We start from the raw sequence: 24,270 nt of genomic DNA on the forward strand, positions 1-24,270 counted from the left end.
AACAACCCATTTTGCAGCACTGCGACCTGTTTCGGCCACGTTACCACATTTGGAGGTTGGTGCAAAAAGCATGGCAGTGTTTGGAGTTTTGTGTGATGGATCGTTAAGGAAGACAAAATAAAGATGGGTTGAATTCGTAGAGAGTAAGAGAGAAAATGGAATAATTCAATTCGTAATTTATGTGCATGGCACGGATTCAAGTTCTAGTCTATATATAAATAATATTAACTATAGATTGTTTTTTTCTTTGATAATTAAGGATTCGATTGTTACACAATATTATTTATAACAATTATGGTTATAATCAAAATACAAAGTAATGTAGTTGAAATGAAACAAAGAAAATATCATAAGCCTATAATCCTACATTGTATGGCACGCCAGTGAAAGGCAACCAAGTGTTAGCATTAAACCATGGTCCAATAGTGAACCTAATAGCTTCATTTCTATTAATGACACCTTTTGCCCATTTAACTTTTGTTGTAGCATTGGCACTGGGTCCAATGTTGCCAAACTCAGCAAAGTAAGAGTTTTCAGTGTTTGTTTCATTAATTTTCCATATCATATATTAATCTCGTTGAATAAAATCATCAAAATAACTGTTAATGAGGACCGCCCTTGAAAAGCCTTCCATGGCCTTGCCAAGTAAATCTTCACTGTAAACCGATAGGGATATAGCTCAATGTCTGGCATGATGGAGCAATTTTAGAGAACTATTCCAGTGTGCACGTCCTTGTGGGATAAGCCATCTGCCACCACAACGATTTGTTGTTCTTGAATGGGCTTCCTTACCAAGATCTTAGAGTTCTGGATCAAGGTAGTACCCGACTGACCGAAGATAAAATCAACGGTTCTATAAATTTCATAGTTACAGTAGAATTGATGACCCTTGTTTGCGTACAATGTGTCTTCATAACCAAGAAATGGACATCAGAAGAGTACTTAGTGATCACCTTCAACAAGAAGTACTACTACTTGTTGAGCTTTTGGACCAGCTTTATTCTCAAATGCAATTGACATGGCAATGAAGTCTTTACCAAAGGTGGCTGCAAGCACGATAGTAATGTACTCATGGTAGACACCCATTTTAACATATATAACATATCTTCCTTGATGGTTCTCAATGTACGAGTTAATAGTGGTTGTAACCATTTTATATTGGCCACTACCATCCTTGGCCACAATGGTGTTGGGTCAAGCTAGACTTTTTGGAGCTCAGACAACAAGATACAGTAATCAATAGAAAACCATGTAGGATAACCTTGGTGATCCACTTCAACAAGGCGACAAGATGCAAGCACCTTTTATAGCCAACAGTGCTGACCACTATGAGTCTATGAGTAAGATGGAAACATATGAAACAAAAATCTGTTGTAAAGCATCGTGACGAGCTAGCAAAACGTGATGTGCTCAAAGATCTCATCCTACATGATTTTAACATAAGCTTACTTTAAAATGATTGATATTTGTTAATGAGTTAGATATATTTAGATAGTCGCATGAGTGGTAAAAATGTAAACATATAGCATCATGGAGGTTATTTTCATGTTATGTCACTAGGTTGTATGGTTATGATATAATCGTTTTTTCAGGATGACCACTTCTAAAAACATGTCATAACATGTCATTTAAGGGAACGAGATTATCAATTAACATAGCACCCAATAGAAATCAATAACTACACTCACCAGGTTGACAGCCACTTCCTCTCCAGTTTGTACATTAACACCTGAAACAAAGAAAAGCATAGAAAACCAAACTATTATTCAAAGTAAACATGGGTGCTAATGCTACCAAAACAATAGAGAAGGTGCATACATACCCAAGTTTGAATTTTCCAAATGACCCCCACCCCCCAAATCTTCCTCCCAAGCTTGAATTTTCCACCAATAACATGATCCATCATCACAAACCCAAATTCCTAATCCTTGCTAAATTACAAAAAAGCCCTCTACTACACACATCAATTGCAAAAAAATAAAATCTTTTGCCTGTTCCAAGTGTCTCAACAACGATTCATCTTGATTTCCAGCACAATCTCAGATCCAAAGAGATTTAACAAACATTGAGATCCAAAAGTGTGTTGAATTACTCAAAAATTCAGATTATACTAATGCCCATACCTAAAAAATAAAACCCCAGAACAAAAAAACAGAGGAAAAAAGTGATTTTGATCAATGAAAATAGGATCAAGAAGTAGAATCTACAAAACCCTCAATTACACGCTAAATTGAAGCACAATCGCGATTATGGGGTCACTCAATGAAACTTAATTTCCTCTTATTCGAAGTAAACAGCTAAAATAACGAAAAGGGTTTCGACAAAAATCGGAGTAAATTTGAGTCGAAAAAGTAGAAATTGGTATATAATAGTGAATAGTGTGGAAAATGGGAAAGTGTAGAAAGAGAGGAAGAAGTAAATTTAATGGGTAGGATATTTTTGGGCGGAGATGGGTATTGGATTTGGCGTTCCCTTCGGATCTGTCTTCGAAAATTTTCTGCATAGTGGCAAACACTATAGCTCACTACTCAGAGCATAGTTTTACAGTGGTATCTCACAATTGACCGAAAAAAGAAATATGCTGCGGGTTCACTATTAATTGAATATATATTCATCACTCTACTGATTAAAGTATTTTCAACATGCTCTTAATCATATATTTCAACTAATGTTTTTTTAAAAGATAATCTACTAATGGTGTAATTTTATTATATACTTCTTCTGTTTCACAATATGTATCAATTAGTCAAACACATTATTTAAATATAAATATCATTTTAAATTTTCAATATATGACTAATTATTTTTCTAATTGATCACTTTAATTAACATAGTAAAACATTCCAAAATCATTAAGATATATTTCATTTTGCAGTTCCAATAGTGAGAAACACAAATAAACATAAGGTATAGCATTTTTTATAACATAAGGTTAAAAAAGAACGATTTTATATTTTTTTTGTTTTGCACACGGCATTACCTCTTCAATCTCTTAGATTTAGATTTAGTTTACCAGAAGTAATAAATTTATTATATAAAAAACGATTTTGATTTTTTTTTTGTCTAAAAATTAAATAGTAAATAATAAATGAAAGATAATCACATTTTTAAATTCAAATACATCAAATAAATTTTTGAGAGAGAGAGAAAAAAAAAGACCAAAATGATTGTCATAGTAGAATTAGAAATGACACTGACAGATAAATAAATAAATTATGCTCTTTTATAGTGTTTTTAATTGAATAACTTAATCTCCCTTATTAGCCAATATTTATTTATTTAAAGAAACTCTTAAAATAAAAAAAATAAAAATTATAAGTATTCTACAAACACTTACTCTACCTTTATGAAAAAAGAGATTACCTATATAAAAAAAAAAAAAGAGAGATGCTATTAAAATGTGGATCTTGCTCAAACAAGATATTATAGAAGAAACTCGAATTAAGAATCACTATATTTTCTTAGATATGAGTTTGAAATGTGTTTTATTTTAATTTGGTTTGCAAAATGTATTTTAAAAATAATTTTATAAAATAGTAGTTATCTAAAACAAAAGTCTAATTTAGAAAAAATAAAAATAATCTATGAATGAGAAAATTATTAAAAAAATAATGAGAAAAATAAAAATGGTGGGACAACTAGAGAGTAATTTCCATTTATTCATTCTCTTCAAGATCAAGGATCTAATAACTTTTTAACTTTTGTGCCTTTGTTTTCTCACTACGCCAAAAATGACATTTAACAGCGCCCATTTTACAGCGCTTGCTAAACACAAGCGCTGTTGTAATTATATTTTAAAAATAACGGAACCTTTTACAGCGCTTTTGATGACAAGCGCTGTAGTAGGTCATATAACGTTTGCGCATCACGTTATAAGGCCTTTACAGCGCTTGTCAAAAAAGCGTTGTAAAAGGAAGCGCTTTTCGCGTATCAGTTACAACGCTTTTTTCACAAGCGCTGTAAAATACATGCGCTTTCATTGAATTTAACTACCTATTACAGCGTTTTTTTCACAAGCGCTGTAAAATACATGCGCTTTCATTGAATTTAACTACCTATTACAGCGCTTTTTTCACAAGCGCTGTAAAACACATGCGCTTTCATTGAATTTAACTACCTATTACAGCGCTTTTTTCACAAGCGCTGTAAAATACATCTTTCAAATAATTATATACATTGGAAACCCTCATATCCTCTACATCTTTCAAATAATTATATACGTTGGAAACCCTCATATCCTCTACATCTTTCAAATAATTATATACGTTGGAAACCCTCATATCCTCTACATCTTTCAAATAATTATATACGTTGGAAACCCTCATATCCTCTACATCTTTCAAATAATTATATACGTTGGAAACCCTCATATCCTCTACATCTTTCAAATAATTATATACGTTGGGAACCCTAATATCCTCTACGTACTGTGCGGCCATCTACGTTGTCTAAGGTATTTTTTACACATGATCTGTTATGTTTTGAAATTGTCAAAAATTGTCAAAAACTCATACCACATGATCTGTTCTGTTTTGAAATTGTTAGTTGATATTGGTTTCTTTTTGAAACTTGTTGATATGTTTTGAAAGCTTATTATTTTTGTTACTGCATTTATATAGGTGGTATAATATGGATAGGAAATGGATTTCAGCCAATCGATTGTCAAAAGAGTATGAAATTGGAGTGAAGGAGTTTGTTGAGTTTGCAGTGAAGAATGCAAAAGATCCAAATAGAGTAGTTTGTCCTTGTTTAAAATGTTGTTTTGGAAAACGTGTTAGAGAAGATGAATTAGAAGGACATCTAGTATGTAATGGAATTGATCAAAGCTACACATGTTGGATAAGACATGGTGAGAAAAAAAAAGGAAACATTAATTTTGAGAATAGTTCGACATATGCTTCAACTGACTTCGATACAGATACATATGAGCCGGACCGAGTTGATGAGATTGCAAAAGCAGTTGAAGAAGATCTTCGAGATTGTCCTAAAATGTTTGAAAGTTTGTTGAGTGATGCAGAGAAAGAATTATATAATGGTTGTACTAAATTCACAAGACTGTCAGCGATATTAAAGTTGTACAACTTAAAAGCGAGTAATGGATGGTCTGATAAAAGCTTTACGGAATTATTAACACTCATAAAAGATATGTTGCCAGATGATAATGAACTTCCCAGTCGAACCTACGAGGCTAAACGGATTTTGTGTTCTATTGGAATGAGTTACGAAAGGATTCATGCGTGTCCTAACGATTGCATTTTATTTCGAAACGAATATGAACTACTTAAGGCGTGTCCGAAATGCAATGTCTCTCGATATAAGAAGAAAGAATCTACTCCAGCAAAAGTCGTGTGGTATTTTCCTATAATACCAAGATTTAGGCGCATGTATCGCAGTGAAGAAGATTCAAAACAGCGCTTTTTTGAGAAAGCGCTGTAAAATGCAGACCATAATATGAAATTATGGGTGTGCATTTTACAGCGCTTGTGTTAAAAAGCGCTCTAAAAGCAGACCCATAACTCATATAATGGGGTGCATATTACAGCGCTTTTTTGTGAAGAAGCGCTGTAAAATGTGCATAACAAGCGCGCATTGTATTTACATGTTTTATAGCACTTTTTTAAAAGCGCTGTTGTATCATTTACAGCGCTCGATTCCACAGCGCTTATTTTTTTTGAAAAAGCGCTGTAAATGGCTTAAAAAAAGCGCTGTAAAATGCGTTTTTCGCGTAGTGTCTTTTCTTTATTTTTTTTAAATGTTCATTTGTTTTCTATTATGAGTATTTTTTTTCTCAACACTATCAGAACTTTTGTGCATATAATACACTTGGGTTTCTTCTCGTGTATAATCATAAAAGCTTATTGTTATATATAAATTAGTGTATAAATAATTAATAATCAATATTATTTTTTATAAAGTCTACAAAATTTTAATCTAATACATTATAAAGAAAAATTCTTACTTATGAATGTACAAAATAAAATTATAACTAAGAATAAGGTACTACTATCTTTCTAGATCAACCGTATTATTGGAGTAATTATAATTTAGACACAATAGTTTATGCGGTCTCTTAACTTAATTTCATATAACACTTCTTAATATCAGATAACAAAAGTATAAAATAAACATTATTTTAGGTGTAAGAGACAAAATAAAGATATTTATCATTTATTTATTTATTTTACAAGATATTTGTCATTTATTTAATAGTTCTTTGTTAGGATAAATAAATATAAATCAACGTTATTACTAAAGTGAACAACTCGTAAAATCATCCGACACGAGCATAAACAATAATAAAAATTACAACCATGGCATATAAGTGATTTTTGCATCAATGAAAAATTCTCTAGCATTAATTACAACCATGGCATATGGCAAGGACTTTCAAAATAGGAGAAAAAAAAGTAAAAAAGAATGAGATCAAAATAAGACATGTGACATGTAATTAAGTAAGAAAATGAGGGAAAAAAAATATAGAATATGAATGTGACTTGGGTAAACACCTCCTAATTTTTTGTGTGAAAATAAAAACATGACTATTAGATTTTTCATATTTTTTTAACCCTCTATTTTTGAAAAGAATAAACTCTAGTAATTAAAAATTCAGTTTTAAGGCAAATAAAATTAAACTAATAATTTTTTTCAATCAAGATTCATATTTTAGTTCTCCTGAATAAGGCGCATTTAACTAAAACTCATTAATCACTTGAAGTCAATTATTTCGTCATTTACCTATTTCATGTTATATATTTAATGAATTTTATATTGTATAATTTTTTGTATGGTTTTATTTAAACGAAGAAATCAACAAATATTGATAAATTTAAAGTCATAAATTTTATTACGAGTATAATTTTTGTATATAGCTCTTATATTTTTTAGACACTTTTAATTTTTTAGGCTAAATTACATTTGCGGTCCCTTAATTTAATTTCAGTTACGTTTTAGTCCTTTATCTTTTTTTCCCGAGTTGGTCCTTTATTTTAATTTTAAGTGACAATTTGATATTTTATATTTCGAAATATCAATAATGTTGTCCTTTTTTTTACAAAAATTCAAAAAAATGATCAAAATTTTGAAACAAAACCCATAAAATTCAATATCATCTTCAATAAAATGCAAATTTAATCAAATTCATAACTTAAATCTTTAAATAAACTCATATTTTCATTATATATTTGATGTTGTTGGGGAAGAAAATATGAGTTCATTTGAATATTTGAGTTATGAATTTGATGAAATTTGCATTATATTGAAGATGATTATTAATTTTATGGATTTTATTTGAAAAAATTGACGATATTTTTGAATTTTTGTAAAAAAGAGGATGACATTGTTGACATTTTAAAACATAAAATTTCAAATTATTACTTAAAATTAAAATAAAGGATCAAATCGAGAAAAAAAAAAGATAAATGACTAAAACGTTAACTGAAATTAAGTTAAGGGACCACAAATATAATTTAGCCAATTTTTTAATGCGCATTTAATATATTATTTATCTCTTTCTATCACACGATTAACGTATCATATTACTCTATTAATTTCTTTTTATATACTAAATTTATCATTTTATAACTATCTCAAGTGAGATTTGAACTATGTTCTTTAAGATTACAAAGTCAAACTTTTATCATTGAACTAATGGACCTGTTTGTTTAAGATTTTAAAAAAGTGATTTTGAATTTATATTTTTAGAAATAATTTTTATAAAAATTAATAAAAATTTTTTAGATTCATTTGTTATCAATTAAAAAAAGTAATTTTGTCATTCAATAACTTAAATATAGAGATTTGAACATGATAAAAATAATATTTTTTTAAAAAGGATATCTTTCAAAACTGATTTTTTTGAAGAGCTTCTCAAAATAGTTTTCGTTTTAATCATTTTTTAAAATTTCATTATCCAAAAAAAGATTGTAGAAAAAGATGAAATAATTAAAACCATATTTTAAGATAAATTATTTAAACCAATTTTTCATTTGAAGCTTTATTTTAAAAATTCTTTTTAAAAAATGTTATAACAAAAAAAAAATAGTATAAATTTTTTAAAAAAATCTTAAGCAAAGAGGTCCAATATCTCACATACAATGAACATTTACTTTAATTTGAATTGAATATTTCAGTCTTATGAATTTAACTTTTTGTCCCGTTTGTAAGAACATCTTATGGATTTTTGTACAAATGAAGTAGAAATTAATACATACAATGTTAATTTTCTGACTTCATCATGTGATAACTTTTACATATCGATCAATAGAAGAAAATTGACAAAACCAATGAGATAGTTTGTATTAAACGAGGCAGATTCTATTTTATGGTTTTGATTGTTGGTTTTAATCATTTTGTTAAAATGATTCCTTGGTTTCATTGATCAAAGAGAGTGCTCAAAGTGGTAGTTTGATAAGGAACTGTGAGTAAGTCATTACTATCATACTTCTTGGCTAGCTAGGAAATTCAAGGGGTATATTGTGGCAGGAGCTACATACTCTAAAATTTTGTCTTCCTTTAAAATAATGTTATATTTAGTTCTCTAGTTTATATGTTGATTTGATTCCAAAAACAAACAAGTTGGTTTGATGAATAAATGTGACTTCTAAAAAGAGAGAAAACAAAATAAAATAAAGATTTGTTAGTTATTTTTTAAAAGATTTAAATGTATTTTGAGCCTGTAAAATATCTACCTATTAAACTTAGTCTCTATAAAATACATATAATACATAGTCTAAACAATAACAAGTGAATTAGGCTGAGTCTTGTATGAAAATTAGATTATCTTTGACGGAAAAAAAATCTTAAAGAAAAAAGGCGAATTAAATTTAGTCTTGTCTGAAAAACAATAACAAAAATTACAAATGCAAATTTCTCTAACCAATTAGGCTGAGTCTATACTATAAAAATTTGTTAGTTATTTTTTAAAAGGTTTAAATGTGTTTTGAGTTTATAAATATCAACCTATTAAACTTAGTCTTTATAAAATAACATATAATTTTTAGTCCAAACAATAACAAGTGAATTAGGCTGAGTCTAAAGGTGAATTAAATTGAATCTTGTCTAAAAAACAATAATAAAAATTACAAATGCAAATATCTCTAACCAATTAGTCTGACTCTACTAAAATTTATCTTAAAGACATATGTTGTTTTTGTTGTCATTTACAGGTTCAAACATTGCCTCGTATCCAATATCACATATCATGCAACCCATTCCAAGCAAAAAGTGGTCCGTATACATTGGAGACACTTACTTCACTTCTTCAATTATTCTTTATTTTTCTTCATCCCAAAATAATTTATTGATTTGAAAAAAAAAATTTGTCCAATATGGAATTCAATTATTAGGAAGACTTTTTATTTTACTTATTACTAATTCATGTGTTTCACAAGGAATATCGTTTAAGATGATTTTTGCAAACATATTAAGAAATGTTAAGTAATAAATTAACCATTTTAACTATTGTTGAGTTTTTCACTATTATCAATGTAAAGTACAATAATATTTTGTAAATTATGCACATAGTAATTATTGAAGGGTAATATAGGAAAAAAAAATAAAGTTGCATTGAAAATTGAGAATGACATTCATTTAGAGACAATTTATTATGTGCTTAAATGACACTTGTTATGAAACGAAGAGAGTACTTTATATAGTGTAATTACTTTTTTGGTCTGAACGATATGATTTTTACCATTGCTTTTGGTAGATTTTCTACATTAAATTTGAGGTATTTTAGTTATAACTTTTTACTCCTTTATTGTTATGATTTTTTGTATTGTTTTTGGTTGGTAATTTTTCTATATGCAGCTTGCACAGGAAATATTTAATTTAGCAAACTCCAAATATTTTGTTGGACATTATAGTCCAAACAACTAGCATTGGAGTTTTTGGTCTCTTGTTATAATTAATTTGTGGTAAATTAAGGAAGTCAAATAACTCGTATGATGATGACATTGAGTTGTTCAAATTGTGTCATTTGAAAAAGTAAGATGAAGGATCTGCTTTATGGGAAGAATTTTCTCTAACATGTGTTCAATACTGTAAAGTCGATTGATAAGACTATTGATCATTTGACTTTATTAAATACAAGTTTGTGGATTAACTTGTTAGTGGATCGACGATAAAGGGTCGAATCACAATATTGGTATACAAATGCTTAATCATTGTGGGATAAACTTTAGCAGATTTATGTGAAGACATGAAATAACAAGATGTACTTGATAAAGAAGTTGTTAACCTTGAACATTCCATAAGTGATTTCATCGAGATATCGTTTGAATGATTTCCTAGGAATTATGAATCACCTTTCTGCTATGGATATTAAGTTTGATGATGAAACTTAGGCGTTATTGCTTCTATGTTCCTTTTTCGACTCGTGAAATTTTTTCAAAATGTCATTTTTTTTATTGTACTGCTAATGGTATTTTGTCAATGGACCTTGTCAAAAATAGTATTTTGAATGAAGAGATGATAAGAAAGTCTCAAGATTCTCTATCGCAGTCAGAAGTGTTGGTTACTAAATCAAGGGAGAGAAACAAGAACTGATATTTAGGTAATAGAGTCCAAAGTATAAGCAATTCTAAAATCAAGTACAAAGTTATTAAGAGTTACTGTTTTGGTAAAAATGGTCATATACAGAGGAATTGTTGGCTTTAAAAAAAGGAGAATGCTGACTAAAGTTAAAGAAAAATAAAGAACATATTGATGAAGACAATACTAATGTGACATTTAATGACTTGCTTGTTATTGATGAGAATGATATTAGTGTTATTGAAATAATTGGGTGATTGATAGAGGTACTTCAGAACTTATCACTTTTAGAGAGATATTTCAAGTGGAATGAGTAGTCGTAAGAACAAGAGTTTGAACAGTGACCCTTTTAAAATTTAGTTCTTGTACTTTAATTGATGTTTACTCAAGATTAAACTTGGTAATCAAAAGTTGATTAGTAAGCTCTTAGTTGACCATAACATTCTTAACTCAAGATAAACTTGTAAATAAAAACAATACACTGAAGTGTGATATGTACATTCAAATAATTAAAGATAAGAGATAAAAAATTCATGCACAAAAGTAAACTGATTCACTCAACTCAGGTTAGTCATGTCCTCACAACCGTGAGACTTTTACTATGTGCTTCAAAACTAGAACGTTCTCATTTGCACATTTTCTCTTAATAAAACCTTGATCAATTACATTATTCACCTTTCAACCCATAAGGGATTTTTACGGTCACCTTTCAATCTTGAAAGGTTTTTCACAACCAACTTTCAACCTAGAAATAATTTTTACAATCACCAATTCAAGGTTCAGTTGGAGGTACGTAAAATTTGGCCAACAACTATTCCAACCAAAATTAAAACTTGACATTTCTTGAATGATTTATTATTAATCAGTTGAGTTCTGTCACTTGGTTAAATTAAATCACATTATATTAGAAACAAAATAGTAGTATAGCTACATAAAAAGATTAATAAAGAAAATAGAAAACTTTTCTTAAGGAAGAAAATAGAAATTTAACACACGACTCATATGTGTCTTACATTATATATTTTGTCCAAACAAAAAATAAAATATTGGATCAATAGTACTTTTTTTCTAAACAAAAAATAAAATATTGAATAAATAGTGTTTCATATCTTGTGAGATAGAGAACAAAAAATTAGTTTTAGTTCCTACAAATATATTGTTATTTAATATACTCCTTTCATTTAACATTTTTTTGCTTTTAATCCTTAATAAATTTTGACTTTCTAAGACCGAAGACATGGCATGCTTAAGTGTCAAAATAAGGCTTAGTTGGAATTATGACGAATATTTGATAATATTTTTTTAATTTGGACTCATTAGTTACCATAAGAAAACTTTAAATATTCTTCTCCATCCCTTTCATCATAGTCCTACCAACCGACCCAATCCCTTTTCATATCTTCTTCTTCAACATTAACAACCCATTATGCATCATTGGGGCCTATTTCGGCCACCTTCCCATATTTTGAGGTTAGTGCAAAAAGCGTGACAATGTTTGGAGTTTTGTGTGATGGATAGTTAAGGAAGGCAAAAGGAAGATGAGTTGAATATGTAAAGAGTAAGAGAGAAAATGAAATAAAGCTCTAAATTATATATCTTTATATCCAGTAGACATTGAGCCATCATAGAATTTATATTTTATAAGTAATTTTTGTAGGACACTTTTTAACTCTATTATGTTGAACTCATACGTCCTAAGACCCTGTGAACTATTTTGTTCTATTCGATTAATCATAATTCTTAGTAATGCGAGTTATTTATTTACTTCATTCATAGGTAGACAATTTTTAACATGAGACCCACATAACTTTTAACCTGCTATATAAATATACAAACGAACTAGAATAGTATTGTCGTAACCCCAAACATATTGACTTTGTCTCATTGTATTTCTATCATAAATAGAAATCATTCTTAAATATAAAAGAATGGATTTAAACTTATATTACTACATTATTTATTTATTTATTTTTATAGATTTGTATGGCAGTTTATTTTTTGCACATATAGGTGCACATCTAGTATATATTAAAGTTTAATGTTTTTAATAGAAACTTTGGAGTATTCTTATGTATAACACATGTAACTTTACTTTGTTTTAATTCACTACTTAATTTATGTGTATAGCATGGATTCAAGTTCTAGTCTATACAGAAATAATATTAATTGTAGATTATTTTTTCTTTGATACTTAAGGATTTGATTGTTGCACAATATTATTTATAACAATTATGGTTATAATCAAAATACAAAGTATTGTAGTTGAAATGAAACAAAGAAAATATCATAAGTCTATAATCGTATATTGTATGGCACACCAGTGAAAGGCAACCATGTGCTAGCATTAAGCCATGATTTAGCAGTGAATCTAATAGCTTCATCTTTGGAAATGACATATTTTTGCCAAACTCAGCAAAGTATGTTTTCAGTGTTTGTTCCATTAATTTTCCATATCATATATCTATCTCATTGAATAAAATCATCAAAAGAATTGTTAATGAAGACCGCCCTTGAAAAAATCTTCCATGGCCTTGCCAAGTAAGTCTTCACTGTAAACCAATAAGGATATAGCTCAATGTCTAGCATGATGGAGCAGTTTTGGAGAACTATTCCAACGTGCACGTCCTTGTGGGATGAGCAATCTGCCACCACAACGTTTTGTTGTCCTTGAATGGGCTTCCTTACCAAGATCTTAGAGTTCTTGATCAAGGTTGTACTCGAGTGACCGAAGATAAAATCAATGGTTCCATAAATCTCACAATTACGGTAGAATTGATGACTCTTGTTTGCATATAATATGTCTTGATAACCAAGAAATTGACATCAGAAGAATATTGAGTGATCACCTTTAACAAGAAGTGCCACTGGTTGTTGAGCTTTTGGACCAACTTTATTCTCAAATGCAATTGTCATGGCAATGAAGTCTTTACCAAAGGTGGCTGCAATCACATTTAAATATCCAAAAATTAATTCACATAAGATTAATTAGATAATTACACATCATATTTAATTTTCGGCGACCTACGTAAATAAAAATTGCGCAAATTTTGCATTAAATTTTTACAAGGAATTTTTAAATAAATTCTCTATTAACTTATATATTTGTGGCACTCTTCTTAATTTACATAACTATTGTACACGATTTGTAATAAACTAACAAATTAAAATCTAATAAACATACTAGATTAACATAAGAGAATCGCTATACAATATTTTCTCTCTTCCTCTTCTCGACTAACATAATTATCAACATAACTTTATATTCTCTATTAACTTTAAGAAAAATAGATGAATAAAATAGTGAGAATTAATGATTAACTTACAAAATGTGGTTGTTTTGGGTGTTTTGAGTCCATTCTGAACGTTTTTGTTTCTGGGGATAATTGTGTTTGTAGGGCCATCACCGTATAATAAAATTTTATTATTTTTAGAGTCGATTGTAATGTACTCATGGTACACACATTTTAGCATATATAACATATATTCCTTGATGATTCTCATGATACGAGTTAATAGCGGCTGTAACTGTTTTATATTAGCCACTACCATCCTTGGACATAATGATGTTTGGTCGAGCTAGACCTTTTTAGATATCAGACAACAAGATACGGTCATCAATAGAAAATCATGTAGGATAATTTTGGTGATATCCACTTCAACAAGGCGATGAGATGCAAACACCTTTTTTAGCCATCGGTGCTAACCACTATGAGTACGATGAAAACATATGAAATAAAAATATGTTGAAAAAAGCACCGTGACGAGTTAGCAAAACGTGATGTGTTGAAGGATCTCATCCTGCAGGATTTTAACAAATGCTTACATTAAAATGATTGTTAAATTTATTAATAAATGTGATATATTTTTATTATTAGCATGTATATATATCACCATGGAGGTTATTGTCATGGTATGTCAGTAGCTTGTATGGTTATGATATAATAGTATTTTTACAATGAATATTTCGATGACCATTTATAAAAACATGTCATTTGAGGTAGATTTAGCTTTGGAAATTTTTTGCATGTATGACTTTTTTTAAAAATTTTCTGTAGATTTTACTTCAATAAAACACATTTCTAGTGGATCCAAAGTTTGCACATAAATATTTCAGAAAGTTTCCTTTTTCTTGTGAATTTAAATATAGATATTTTCTACAAGAATAATCCGCAATAAAATGTTAATGTTACTTTATCGTTTATTTGGTTTGTAGTAAAATTTTAAAATAACTGCAATAAAATTCTAAATTAAATATTTAACTTTTTAATTATATGTGGTAGTTTTTTTCCACATATTCTTGTTATGATATTATAGTTTGTTCACTATGAATTATAGTGACAAACTCTCTATAGCTCACTACTCCGAGAATAGTTTTACAGTTGTATCTCACAATTGACTGAAGAAAGAAGTATGTTGGGGGTTCACTATTAATTGAATAAATATTCATCATTCTACTAATTAAAGTATTTCCAACATGCTCTTAATCATGTATATACTTCTTATGTTTCACAATATGAATCAATTTAGTCAAAGAAAATTATTTAAATATAAATGTCATTTTAAATTTTTAATATATGACTAATTATTTTCTACTTGATCACTTTAATTAACATAGTAAAGTATTCCAAAATCATTAACATATATTTCATTTTGCAGTTCCAATAGTGAGAAACACAAATAAACATAAGGTATAGCATTTTTTTTATAACATAAGATTAAAAAAGAACCATTTTATGTTTTTTGTTTTGCACGCGGCATTACCTCTTCAATCTCTTTATTAGAAGTAATCAAGTATAATATTTATTAGAAGTAATAAAGTATAATATTTATTATATTAATAAAGTATAATCTCTTCAATTTTTTTATTAGAAGTAATAAAGTATAAAATTTATTATATAAAAAAATGACTTTGATTTTTTTAATCTACAAATTAAATAGTAAATAATAAACGAAAGAAAATCCACTACTAGCTAGAATTTTCGCTTATAGTAACCGAATTAGAGACCGAAAAAATTTAGTCGCCGTAGAGACTGATTTAGAGACCAAATATTTATGGTAGTTAACTAAAATCAAACGTGTCATAGTAGAATTAGAAATACATCTAATCAATTTTTTAAAGCGAGAAAAGAAGACCAAAATGCATTGTCATAGTAGAATTAGAAATGACACGGACACGTAAAGAGAAAAATTATGCTCTTTTATAGTATTTTTAATTGAATAAATTAATCTCTCTTATTAATCAGTATTTATTTATTTAAAGAAACTCTCAAAATAAAAATATATAATTATTAATACTCTAGAAACACCTACTCTATCTTTATGAAAAAAGAGATTACCTATATAAAAAAAAGATGCTAATAAAATGTGGATCTTGCTCAAACAAGATATTATGGAAAGAAACTAGAATTAAGAATCACTATACTTTCTTAGACAAGAGTTTGAAATGTGTTTTATTTTAATTTAGCTCTGCAAAATGTATTTCAAAAATACTTTTACAAAATAGTAGTTATTTTAAATAAATTGCCTAATTTAGAAACAATAAAAATAACATATGAATGAGAAAATTAATAAAAAAAATAATGAAAAAAATAAAAAGGGTGAAGTCGTCATTTATGATTGGGCAACTAGAAGGTAGTTTTCTTTTATTCATTCGCTTCAAAATCGAGCATCTAATAAATTTTTAACTTTTGTGTCTTTGTTTTCTTTTCTTTATTTATTTAAAATATTTCTATGTTTTTTGTTATGATTGTTATTTTTGTCAAACACTACACTTGAATCTTGCCTCGTCCATATTTAAAAACTTGCTATAAAATATTATAAATATATATAGTAGTGTATAATAATTAATAATCAAGTTTATTTTGTATAAAGTCTTCAAAATTTCAATCTACCACATCATAAAGTGAAATTCTTACTTGGACAAAATAAAATTATGACTACGAATAAGGTACTGTCGTCTTTCTAGATCAATCAATACATATTTAAATGGTTTTGAAGTTATAATTACAATATCCATATCAATTTTTATACACATGAACAAACCAAGATATGTCAAATAATTTTTTTACAAAAAATGTCACTATAAAAGAAGTGTTCTCATATTCATTTCATTTGTATAGATATAGAGCTGGCTGGATAAGAGCATCAAAATCAATTATTTTAATTAAAATTTAAAAAAATTAAATTTTACCTAATATATAGGCTATCAAATTTTTTTTGTACTTGATAAAAAAATTTAAAATATTAAGATTTTTAAATTAATTAATTTTATTATCTATTAAAAAAAATATTATACAAAGTCGATTATATTAATATAAAAAATTAATTTTGATTCTAAAATTTTTAAAAATTATTTTTATGAAATACTTAATAATTTTACTAAAATACTATTATAAACATTTAAAATATCTCATATTAGAAATCACAAGTCTCCCTATATGTTATATTGACCCTAGGTAATACAATGATATTAATTAAGAGAAGTTAATTAAAATTTCAATTGTCGGACAACATATTTTGGTTCACTTTTTTGATAGCTAATACAAGTGTGAGTTATAAGCAAAAGAAAAAGTGTCTAAGAAAAAAGAATTGTAGGATTGAATAAAAAAATAAAAAATCTGATATAGTGTGTTAAAGAAACGAAGTTGAAAAAACGATGTGTGAAGAGCTATGGGGATTAAAAGGGTTTGAATTTTCGTTCAAACCATCAATAGGTAGATCTGGAGGTATTCTAACTTTGTGGGATAGCTCGCGGGTTGATATGTGGAGTTCTTCCATATTAAATCATGCATTAATTATGGAGGGGGAGTGGAAGGATATTGGAGAAAATATTTATGTGGTAACCTTGTGACAAGATTGAGAAGCGAGATATGTGGAATATGATAGTCGAGAAGGTTGAGAGCGATGTAGATTATTTTTGGTGTGACAGTGGAGATTTTAATGCAATTAGGAAGGAAAGTGAAAGGAATGGGAGGAGTCAATATATCCAAATGGAAGACATTTTGTGCTTTAATAATTTTATTAAGGAATTAGAATTTATTGATTTGCCTTTAAATGATAGAGTTTTTATTTGGTGTCGTTTGGATGGGTCGGTCATGAGCAAATTAGACCGATTTCTTTTAAAAAAAGAGGTGGGATCACCAATGGCCCAATTGCTCATAGTGGGTGTTGGATAGAGGCTTAACAGATCATTGTCCATTATTCTTGTGTGATTATTGGGATAACTAGGGACCAAGACCTTTTCGTATGTTGAAGTGTTGGGAGGAATTTGATGGTTATAAGGATTTTGTTAAGGAGGTATGGGATAATTATACAGTGTTTGGTAGGGGGAGCTTTGTACTAAAGCAGAAGTTGAAAACTATCAAAAATCGCTTGAGGAGTTGGCATAAGGAACATTGCAATAACCTATTTGACAAGATAAAAGTGGCTAAAAGGAGTTAAATAAGGTAGATATTAAAGCATAATCATGTGTTCTATCAGACGTGGAGATTGAAGAGTGTAGGCAATTGTCTGCCAATATTTGTTCTTGGTCTCGGTTGAATTGTAGTATTCAGTGGCAATGTTCGCGGGTGAAACGGTTGAGAGAAAGATATGCAAACACAACTTTTTTGGTACGGTATCCAATAGGAGACGTCGTAATTCGATTCTCAGTATTGAGGTTGAGGGTGTGTGTGTTGAAGGGGTGGCGCCAGTGAGAAGTGCAGTGTTTAATCATTTTGAAGGTCATTTTAAATCAACCAGATCCATCCACATGGGTTTGGTTAACTTGCAGTTTAATTCTCTCTCGCTAATTCAAGCTGAATGAAACATTATTAGTTGGATTTAGTGAAGAGGAATTCAAACATGCGGGTGTGGGATTGTGACACCTACAAAAGTCTAGGTCCGAATAAGGCACATTTTGGATCTGTGAAAGAGTTTTGGGAGAACATAAAAGGTGACTTTATGAGATTTATAAGTGATTTTCATGTGAATGAGAGGTTGGTAAAAGGATCAAGTTGCTCCTTTATAGATTTATTTCCCAAAAAATATAATCTGCAAGTCTTAAATGATTTTAGACCCATTTCATTAGTGGGATGTATGTATAGAGTTTTGTCAAAAGTGTTGACGAATAGACTTAGTTAGGTGATTGCTTCTGTAATAGCCGAATCTCAATCGACGTTTGTTAAAGGTAGACAAATTTTGGACGGGATCTAAATTGCAAATAAAGTGGTCTATGAGGCAAAAAAAGAAGAAAAAAGAGTTAATTTTGTTCAAAGTGGACTTCGAGAAGGGATATGACTCAGTTGAGTGGGATTACCTAGAGCTTGTGATGGCAAAGAAGGGTTTTCTAGAGAAATGGCGTAAATGGATTTTGGAATGTGTTGGTTCACTATTAATTTCTGTGCTAGTGAATGGGAGCCCTGTAGAAGAGTTTGCTATGCAGAGGGTATTTTGACAAGGTGACCCCTTATCCCCGTTCTAGTTTCTAATAGCTGTTGAGGGCCTGAATGCTCTTTTTAGGGCTTATGTGGAAGCCTATCGATTCAAAGGTTTTGAGGTGGGATCAAATGAGTTTCGTGTCTCTCTCTTTTACAATTTGTAGATGATACGCTGATCATGGGAGAAATGTTGGGATAATATTAGAGCAAGCAAGACTAATTTGTTGTGGTTTGAGCTTTAATCTGACCTGAAGGTTAATTTGCATAAAAGTATGTTGGCAAGTGTTAATGTTAACAGTTCATGGCTTCAAACTACGGCATAAATGCTTATAGTATGTTGGCAGGTGTTAATGTTAATTGTCCCATTCAAATATTTGGGGTTGCTTATCGGTGATAATCCCCTGGTAAGGTGTTTCAGAAACCTATTATAGAGAAGATATGAAATAGGTTGGCTGAGTAGAACTCTAGAACTTTGTCGTTGGGTAGCCGTATAGTACTCCTCAAAGATGTCTTATCTACATCTCCTATTTATTTTCTTTCCTTTTTCAAGGCTCCTTCAGGCATCATTTATCAACTTGAATATATTTTTAAATCATTTTTTTGGGGTAGGAATAAGGAAGTGAGTAAGGTTCATTGGGTCAATTTGGAGAAGGTGTGCTTTCCTTTAGAGAAGGGTGAACTAGAAGTCCAAGATTTGAAAGTTTTAATAAAGCTCTATTGGGTAAATGGCGTTGGAGGTTAAAAACATAGTCAGAGAGCCTTTGGGTTAAGGTGTTGATCAGTAAATATGGAGTGGAAGTTGGGGAATTTAGGGGGGGAGGGGGGCAATTCGAGGGAGTCTGTGTGGTGGAATGATATTTTTGCGGGAATAGTTGGTATTGAAGAGGAATGGTTTGATAAAAAAACTATTTAAAATTATTGGGAATTGTAGTAATACTTAGTTTTGGAAGGATCCATAGTTGGTTGGTGGGGTCTTGCATGAGAAATTTAGTAGTTCATTTGTCTTTGCCACAAGAGGAGAATGTTGAAGTTATGTTAGAGATGTTGCTACGGGAGGGTATTCAAGGGTGGACATGGCGGAGGCAATTGTTTGCGTGAGAGGAGAAATTAGTGGAGCAGTGTAGGATTTTATTGATTACGGAAGGAGTTTGTCGCTGGTGTCAACGCACTTCTATTTCAAGACCAAGTGTGGCTTCATTTTGTCTAAGAAAAATGGTCATTATTTGTGTAGAGGTTGTTTCAAGATAGGTTGCCTATAAAGGATAATTTGTTCAGTCAAGGAATCACTTATGTGGAAGATCAACAATGTGTAGCAAGTTATGGGGAAGTTAAAACGATCGGTCATTTTTTCTTTGTGTGTCCTCTTTTTGGATTCGTGTGGTATGATGTTTTGAATTGGTTTGGACTATTTGGTGTATTCCATAAGGATCCAATCAACCACGCTAACCAATTTGATGGTCTTTTAATTTAGATTGGTTTGCAGTGATGTGGGCAATGTGGAAATCAAGAAATGAGACGATTTTCGTTTGCATGATTTGAATGCAAATCTTATTATGGAGCAGGCCAAACTTTTAGCATGGAGGTGGATCAAATTGCAAGTAAAAGCATTTTGTTATGGGTATAACTAGTGGTGCTCTCTGTTAAGGCAAACTCTCAAATTTAAGTTTTGATGAAAATAAACAAAGATTAATTAAGAATGTTAATTATGATTCTAAATATTATGTTTATTTAACTTGTGTTTTTGAGTGGATTAATTCAAAGATAGAACTCGAGCAAATCAAATAAATCAACAATAAAAGATAAAGGCTGAAAAGAAAAGAAAAGAAAGCATAACATTCTGGACAAAATCTATAAAAACGGAGAATGTTCTCCAGGACCAAGACTGATCATCACAACCCCATGATCAATCAATCTCCACTAGTTCAAAGAAATTTTAGCCTCTAGATTTTACATCAACATCATCAAAACTTGGCAAGGAACAAACTGAGATGATCAGATTCAAATAAACTACTCAAATCACAAAGAGAGAATATCACGAAATAGCAAGACCAAACATATTTGAACCTTCTCTAGCTTAAACTGTCAAGAAAGATAAACGATCTTGAAATGTACAAGGCATCCATATTAATTAGGAAGACATCCAGAATGATCAATACTGAACCTCCAGATTGATTATCAATCTCTAGAAAGTTCAAAGACTAGGACTCCAAATTGATCATCAATCTCTAGAATTTTGATTAACATTTTGCAGAAGTTCATCATCATTCTCCAAGCTATTTTGACATAATCAAAACTCCAGATCAAATCAAAGACATTAACAAGCATATCTAAAGTACAAAAGACCATTAAACTCAAAAGAAACCTTAGCAAAAATCGAAGAACTCAACCCCATTCAACAGAATTCAAAAGTGTTCATAGGCTAAAATATTTTTATTCATATAAATTAGTTTTTGGTCAAATTGACAGAGCACTACCAACAGTTCTTTTGACCATTATTAAATGCTCTAAAACGCCTATAAAAGGATGATCAATGTTCAGGGATAATGCATAAGTTCAAGTTGAATGTCTCTCATTACTCAAATAAGAATCAGTCTAATCACTTTTCATTACTCTGTTATTTTTGTACTGAATTCTTTGTAAAGAAACAAATCTCAAACAGGAGTTGAGACATCTCAGATTCTACCAAAATAATCTTATTATTATTGTAAAACTCGAACTATAAGAGTTTAGTATAATTTGGGTATATTGTAAGAAATTCTATCAAGGTTGATATGTGACCTGATTTAATCTCTTTTTGGGTGAAAAGGATTGAAGTTTGTAACATATCAAGGTTGATCTAAGTTAGGTGCTGTAAAACAAGAAGGTTCTTTGTTTTGAACACTTAGTAGAAAATCTCATAGTTGTGACGTTGCCCGAGTTGGGTGAACTAGGATACATTCGTGTGTGGTATTCTTTCTCTTATCTCCTTATTTATCAAGTTTGATTAATCATTTAAGTTAAAAGTATAAACTGAATTTTTGATTTTAAGGTAACCAAGAATGTTATCCGTTTTCTAGTAAAAACCAATAACGTTCTCGGTTTTCTGTTTTCTTAACCAAGATCATTCTTTAGTTGAATTTTTATGTATTTTAATGAAATTTTTAAATAGGGAGATTTACAATTCAAACCCCCTTCTTTGTAAATCGACTTCTCTACTTCACTCTCAACCCTTAGAGTGCATTGATATCGTTTGTGGTTAATTATTTTACTTCTTATTTGAGTAGTTTAGTTTGTATTTATGTTTTGTTTTGATCATATAGTAGAAACATTGTAAAATTTCTTTTTCTCTTGCTCTAAACACTTGTTGTGACTAGAACGTTTTTTGACTATATTTATTTTTGGCTAGTTAAAAAAACCAATTAAAATATAATATAAATATATGTATTATTAATAAATATTAATATAGCACACTTGTTTATTAACAATGAATTACAAATATATGTTTTTTTTAGCTCGATTATGTCTTTGTTAGCCTCCATATACCAATGCATTTTTCAATATATAGAAGAGATTACTCAACTCAAGTATGAATGCAAGCTCAAGTATATGAAAATAGGAATGTGTGGAAGGAAAGGAAAATGGAGTGAATTAAAGGTTTTTAGTGTAGATGGAATTGGTGGTTTGATAAGGTATATGTGGTAGATTGATTGCTATGAATACAAGGAACCATATGATAGGAAGAAGTGTGAGGAAGAAAAAAATTGAGAAGAAAAGTGATATAGCAAATAATATGGAAGAAGTGTGAGGGTTTATATAGAGGAAGAGGAGTGAGTGACCCGTTAATTACTACTATATTTTTAAAGGTTTTAATTACCTTTGTGACTAAGAAATTCAAGGGGTAGATTATGGTGAGAGTAACTCTCAAACTTTTTTTTTTACTATATACTAATATATATTAAATTCTTAATTAGTTTTTAAATTGTTTTGATTTCATGGGTAAACATGAGTTTCAAATAAAAAAGAAAACAAAAAATTGATAAAAATTAGCTAGTTATATTATTATTATTATTATTATTATTATTATTATTATATAATAACAATGAATATGAATAAAAATTATAAATAACCATGAGCAATAGATCATTTTATTTTGGACTAATAACAACAATTAATTAAAAAAAAAACCATTTCAAACCTTTGCATAAACAAAAAAGAGATGTTTTACATTTCCTATACATCATTTATACATAGAAAAATTTCATTTTAAGAAGTTACAAAAATTCCAATTTGTTTATTTGAACAAAATTGCATCTATTTTGATATATTTTGCATCTACGCATTAAACAAAATTGAAATTAAGCATCGAATAATGTGGACATATTTTGATATGGATTGCATCAATAACAAAATTGAACTAAAATTAAATAAAACCTTGGTATTATGTCAAAATTTGATATGCATCACCTAATTTCTTATTAAATTACCACTTTGAACGGTCTCTTTGATCAATAAAACAAAATAATCATTTTATAATTTTGATTAAAATCAATAATAATTAAAACCACAAAATGGGACCAGCATCATTAAATGCATACTTTTTCTTGGATTTTTTCATTTTCTATATGCAATAATTAATGCTAGAGAATTGTTCATTTATGTATAAATCACTTATATGTCATTGATGTGATTATTATTATTTTCTATGCTCATGTTGGATGAATTCATGAGCTGGTTCACTTTCTTGTTTACTAATAATGTTGGTTTATATTTATTTATCATAGAAAAGTACTATTAAATAAATGACAAATAAATTTTCTTTTAAACACCTAAAAGAATGTGTATCTTATACTTTTGTTGCATAATAGTATCTATCATTTTTGCATAAGACAAGAATTATTATTTATGTGGATGAAAATGATTTTTTTTTTGTTGCTAAGAATTATTAATCATCTTTTTATCTCTTAATAATGTTAAATTGTTTAGTCTTTAAGTTGGTTTGATTTCTAAAAAAAAATTTGGTTGACTCATATATATACATCATTAATTATATACATAAAAAGCATTTGATAATTATATATATATATATATATATATACTCATTTGTTTCAGGAAAATAAAAAACCCATTATCTATGAAAACTAAGAATTTGATCAATATATGACAAATATATTTTTGTTTCTATATATAATTAAAAAAGAACAATTTTATCTTTTTTGTTTTGCACGCGGCATTACTTCCTCAGTCTCTTCCATTTTTAACTAGAAGTAATAAGATATAACATTAATTATATAAAAAACGACTTTGAGTTTTTTAATAGTAAATAATAAATGAAAGAAAATTATTT

At 29.0% G+C, this 24,270-nt stretch overlaps 2 protein-coding genes and 1 pseudogene across 2 annotated transcripts; 1 reads left to right on the plus strand and 2 right to left on the minus strand.

Moving 5' to 3' along the window:
- Positions 1-213: 213 nt before the first annotated feature.
- Positions 214-2,585, minus strand: LOC101513597 (uncharacterized). Its single transcript, XM_073370260.1, has 3 exons — positions 1,823-2,585; positions 1,689-1,729; positions 214-1,424 (listed from the first exon to the last, which is right to left on the minus strand). The coding sequence occupies exons 1-3, from the start codon at positions 1,904-1,906 to the stop codon at positions 1,166-1,168; spliced, it is 384 nt and encodes a 127-aa protein (XP_073226361.1). The 5' UTR covers positions 1,907-2,585; the 3' UTR covers positions 214-1,165.
- Positions 2,586-12,770: 10,185 nt separating this feature from the next.
- LOC101514571 (pectinesterase 4-like) lies at positions 12,771-14,439 on the minus strand (annotated as a pseudogene).
- A 3,933-nt stretch (positions 14,440-18,372) lies between these two features.
- On the plus strand, positions 18,373-19,341 carry LOC101514894 (uncharacterized). Its single transcript, XM_004516080.1, has 3 exons — positions 18,373-18,510; positions 18,671-18,955; positions 19,246-19,341. The coding sequence occupies exons 1-3, from the start codon at positions 18,373-18,375 to the stop codon at positions 19,339-19,341; spliced, it is 519 nt and encodes a 172-aa protein (XP_004516137.1).
- The last annotated feature ends 4,929 nt before the right edge of the window (positions 19,342-24,270 follow it).

This window comes from Cicer arietinum, chromosome 6 (genome assembly GCF_000331145.2).
Source record: "Cicer arietinum cultivar CDC Frontier isolate Library 1 chromosome 6, Cicar.CDCFrontier_v2.0, whole genome shotgun sequence".
In the NCBI taxonomy this organism is placed as follows: Eukaryota; Viridiplantae; Streptophyta; class Magnoliopsida; order Fabales; family Fabaceae; genus Cicer; species Cicer arietinum.

Coding starts and splice junctions, on each gene's coding strand:
- LOC101514894 (XM_004516080.1), top strand. CDS start 18,373: ATGCGGGTGTGGGATTGTGACACCTACAAAAGTCTAGGTCCGAATAAG. Junction 18,511..18,670: donor TTCATGTGAATGAGAGGTTG/GTAAAAGGATCA, acceptor CTTCTGTAATAG/CCGAATCTCAATCGACGTTT. Junction 18,956..19,245: donor AAGAGTTTGCTATGCAGAGG/GTATTTTGACAA, acceptor TAATGTTAACAG/TTCATGGCTTCAAACTACGG.
- LOC101513597 (XM_073370260.1), bottom strand. CDS start 1,906: ATGATGGATCATGTTATTGGTGGAAAATTCAAGCTTGGGAGGAAGATT. Junction 1,730..1,822: donor TTTGGAAAATTCAAACTTGG/GTATGTATGCAC, acceptor TCTTTGTTTCAG/GTGTTAATGTACAAACTGGA. Junction 1,425..1,688: donor AGGAAGTGGCTGTCAACCTG/GTGAGTGTAGTT, acceptor AAAATCATGTAG/GATGAGATCTTTGAGCACAT.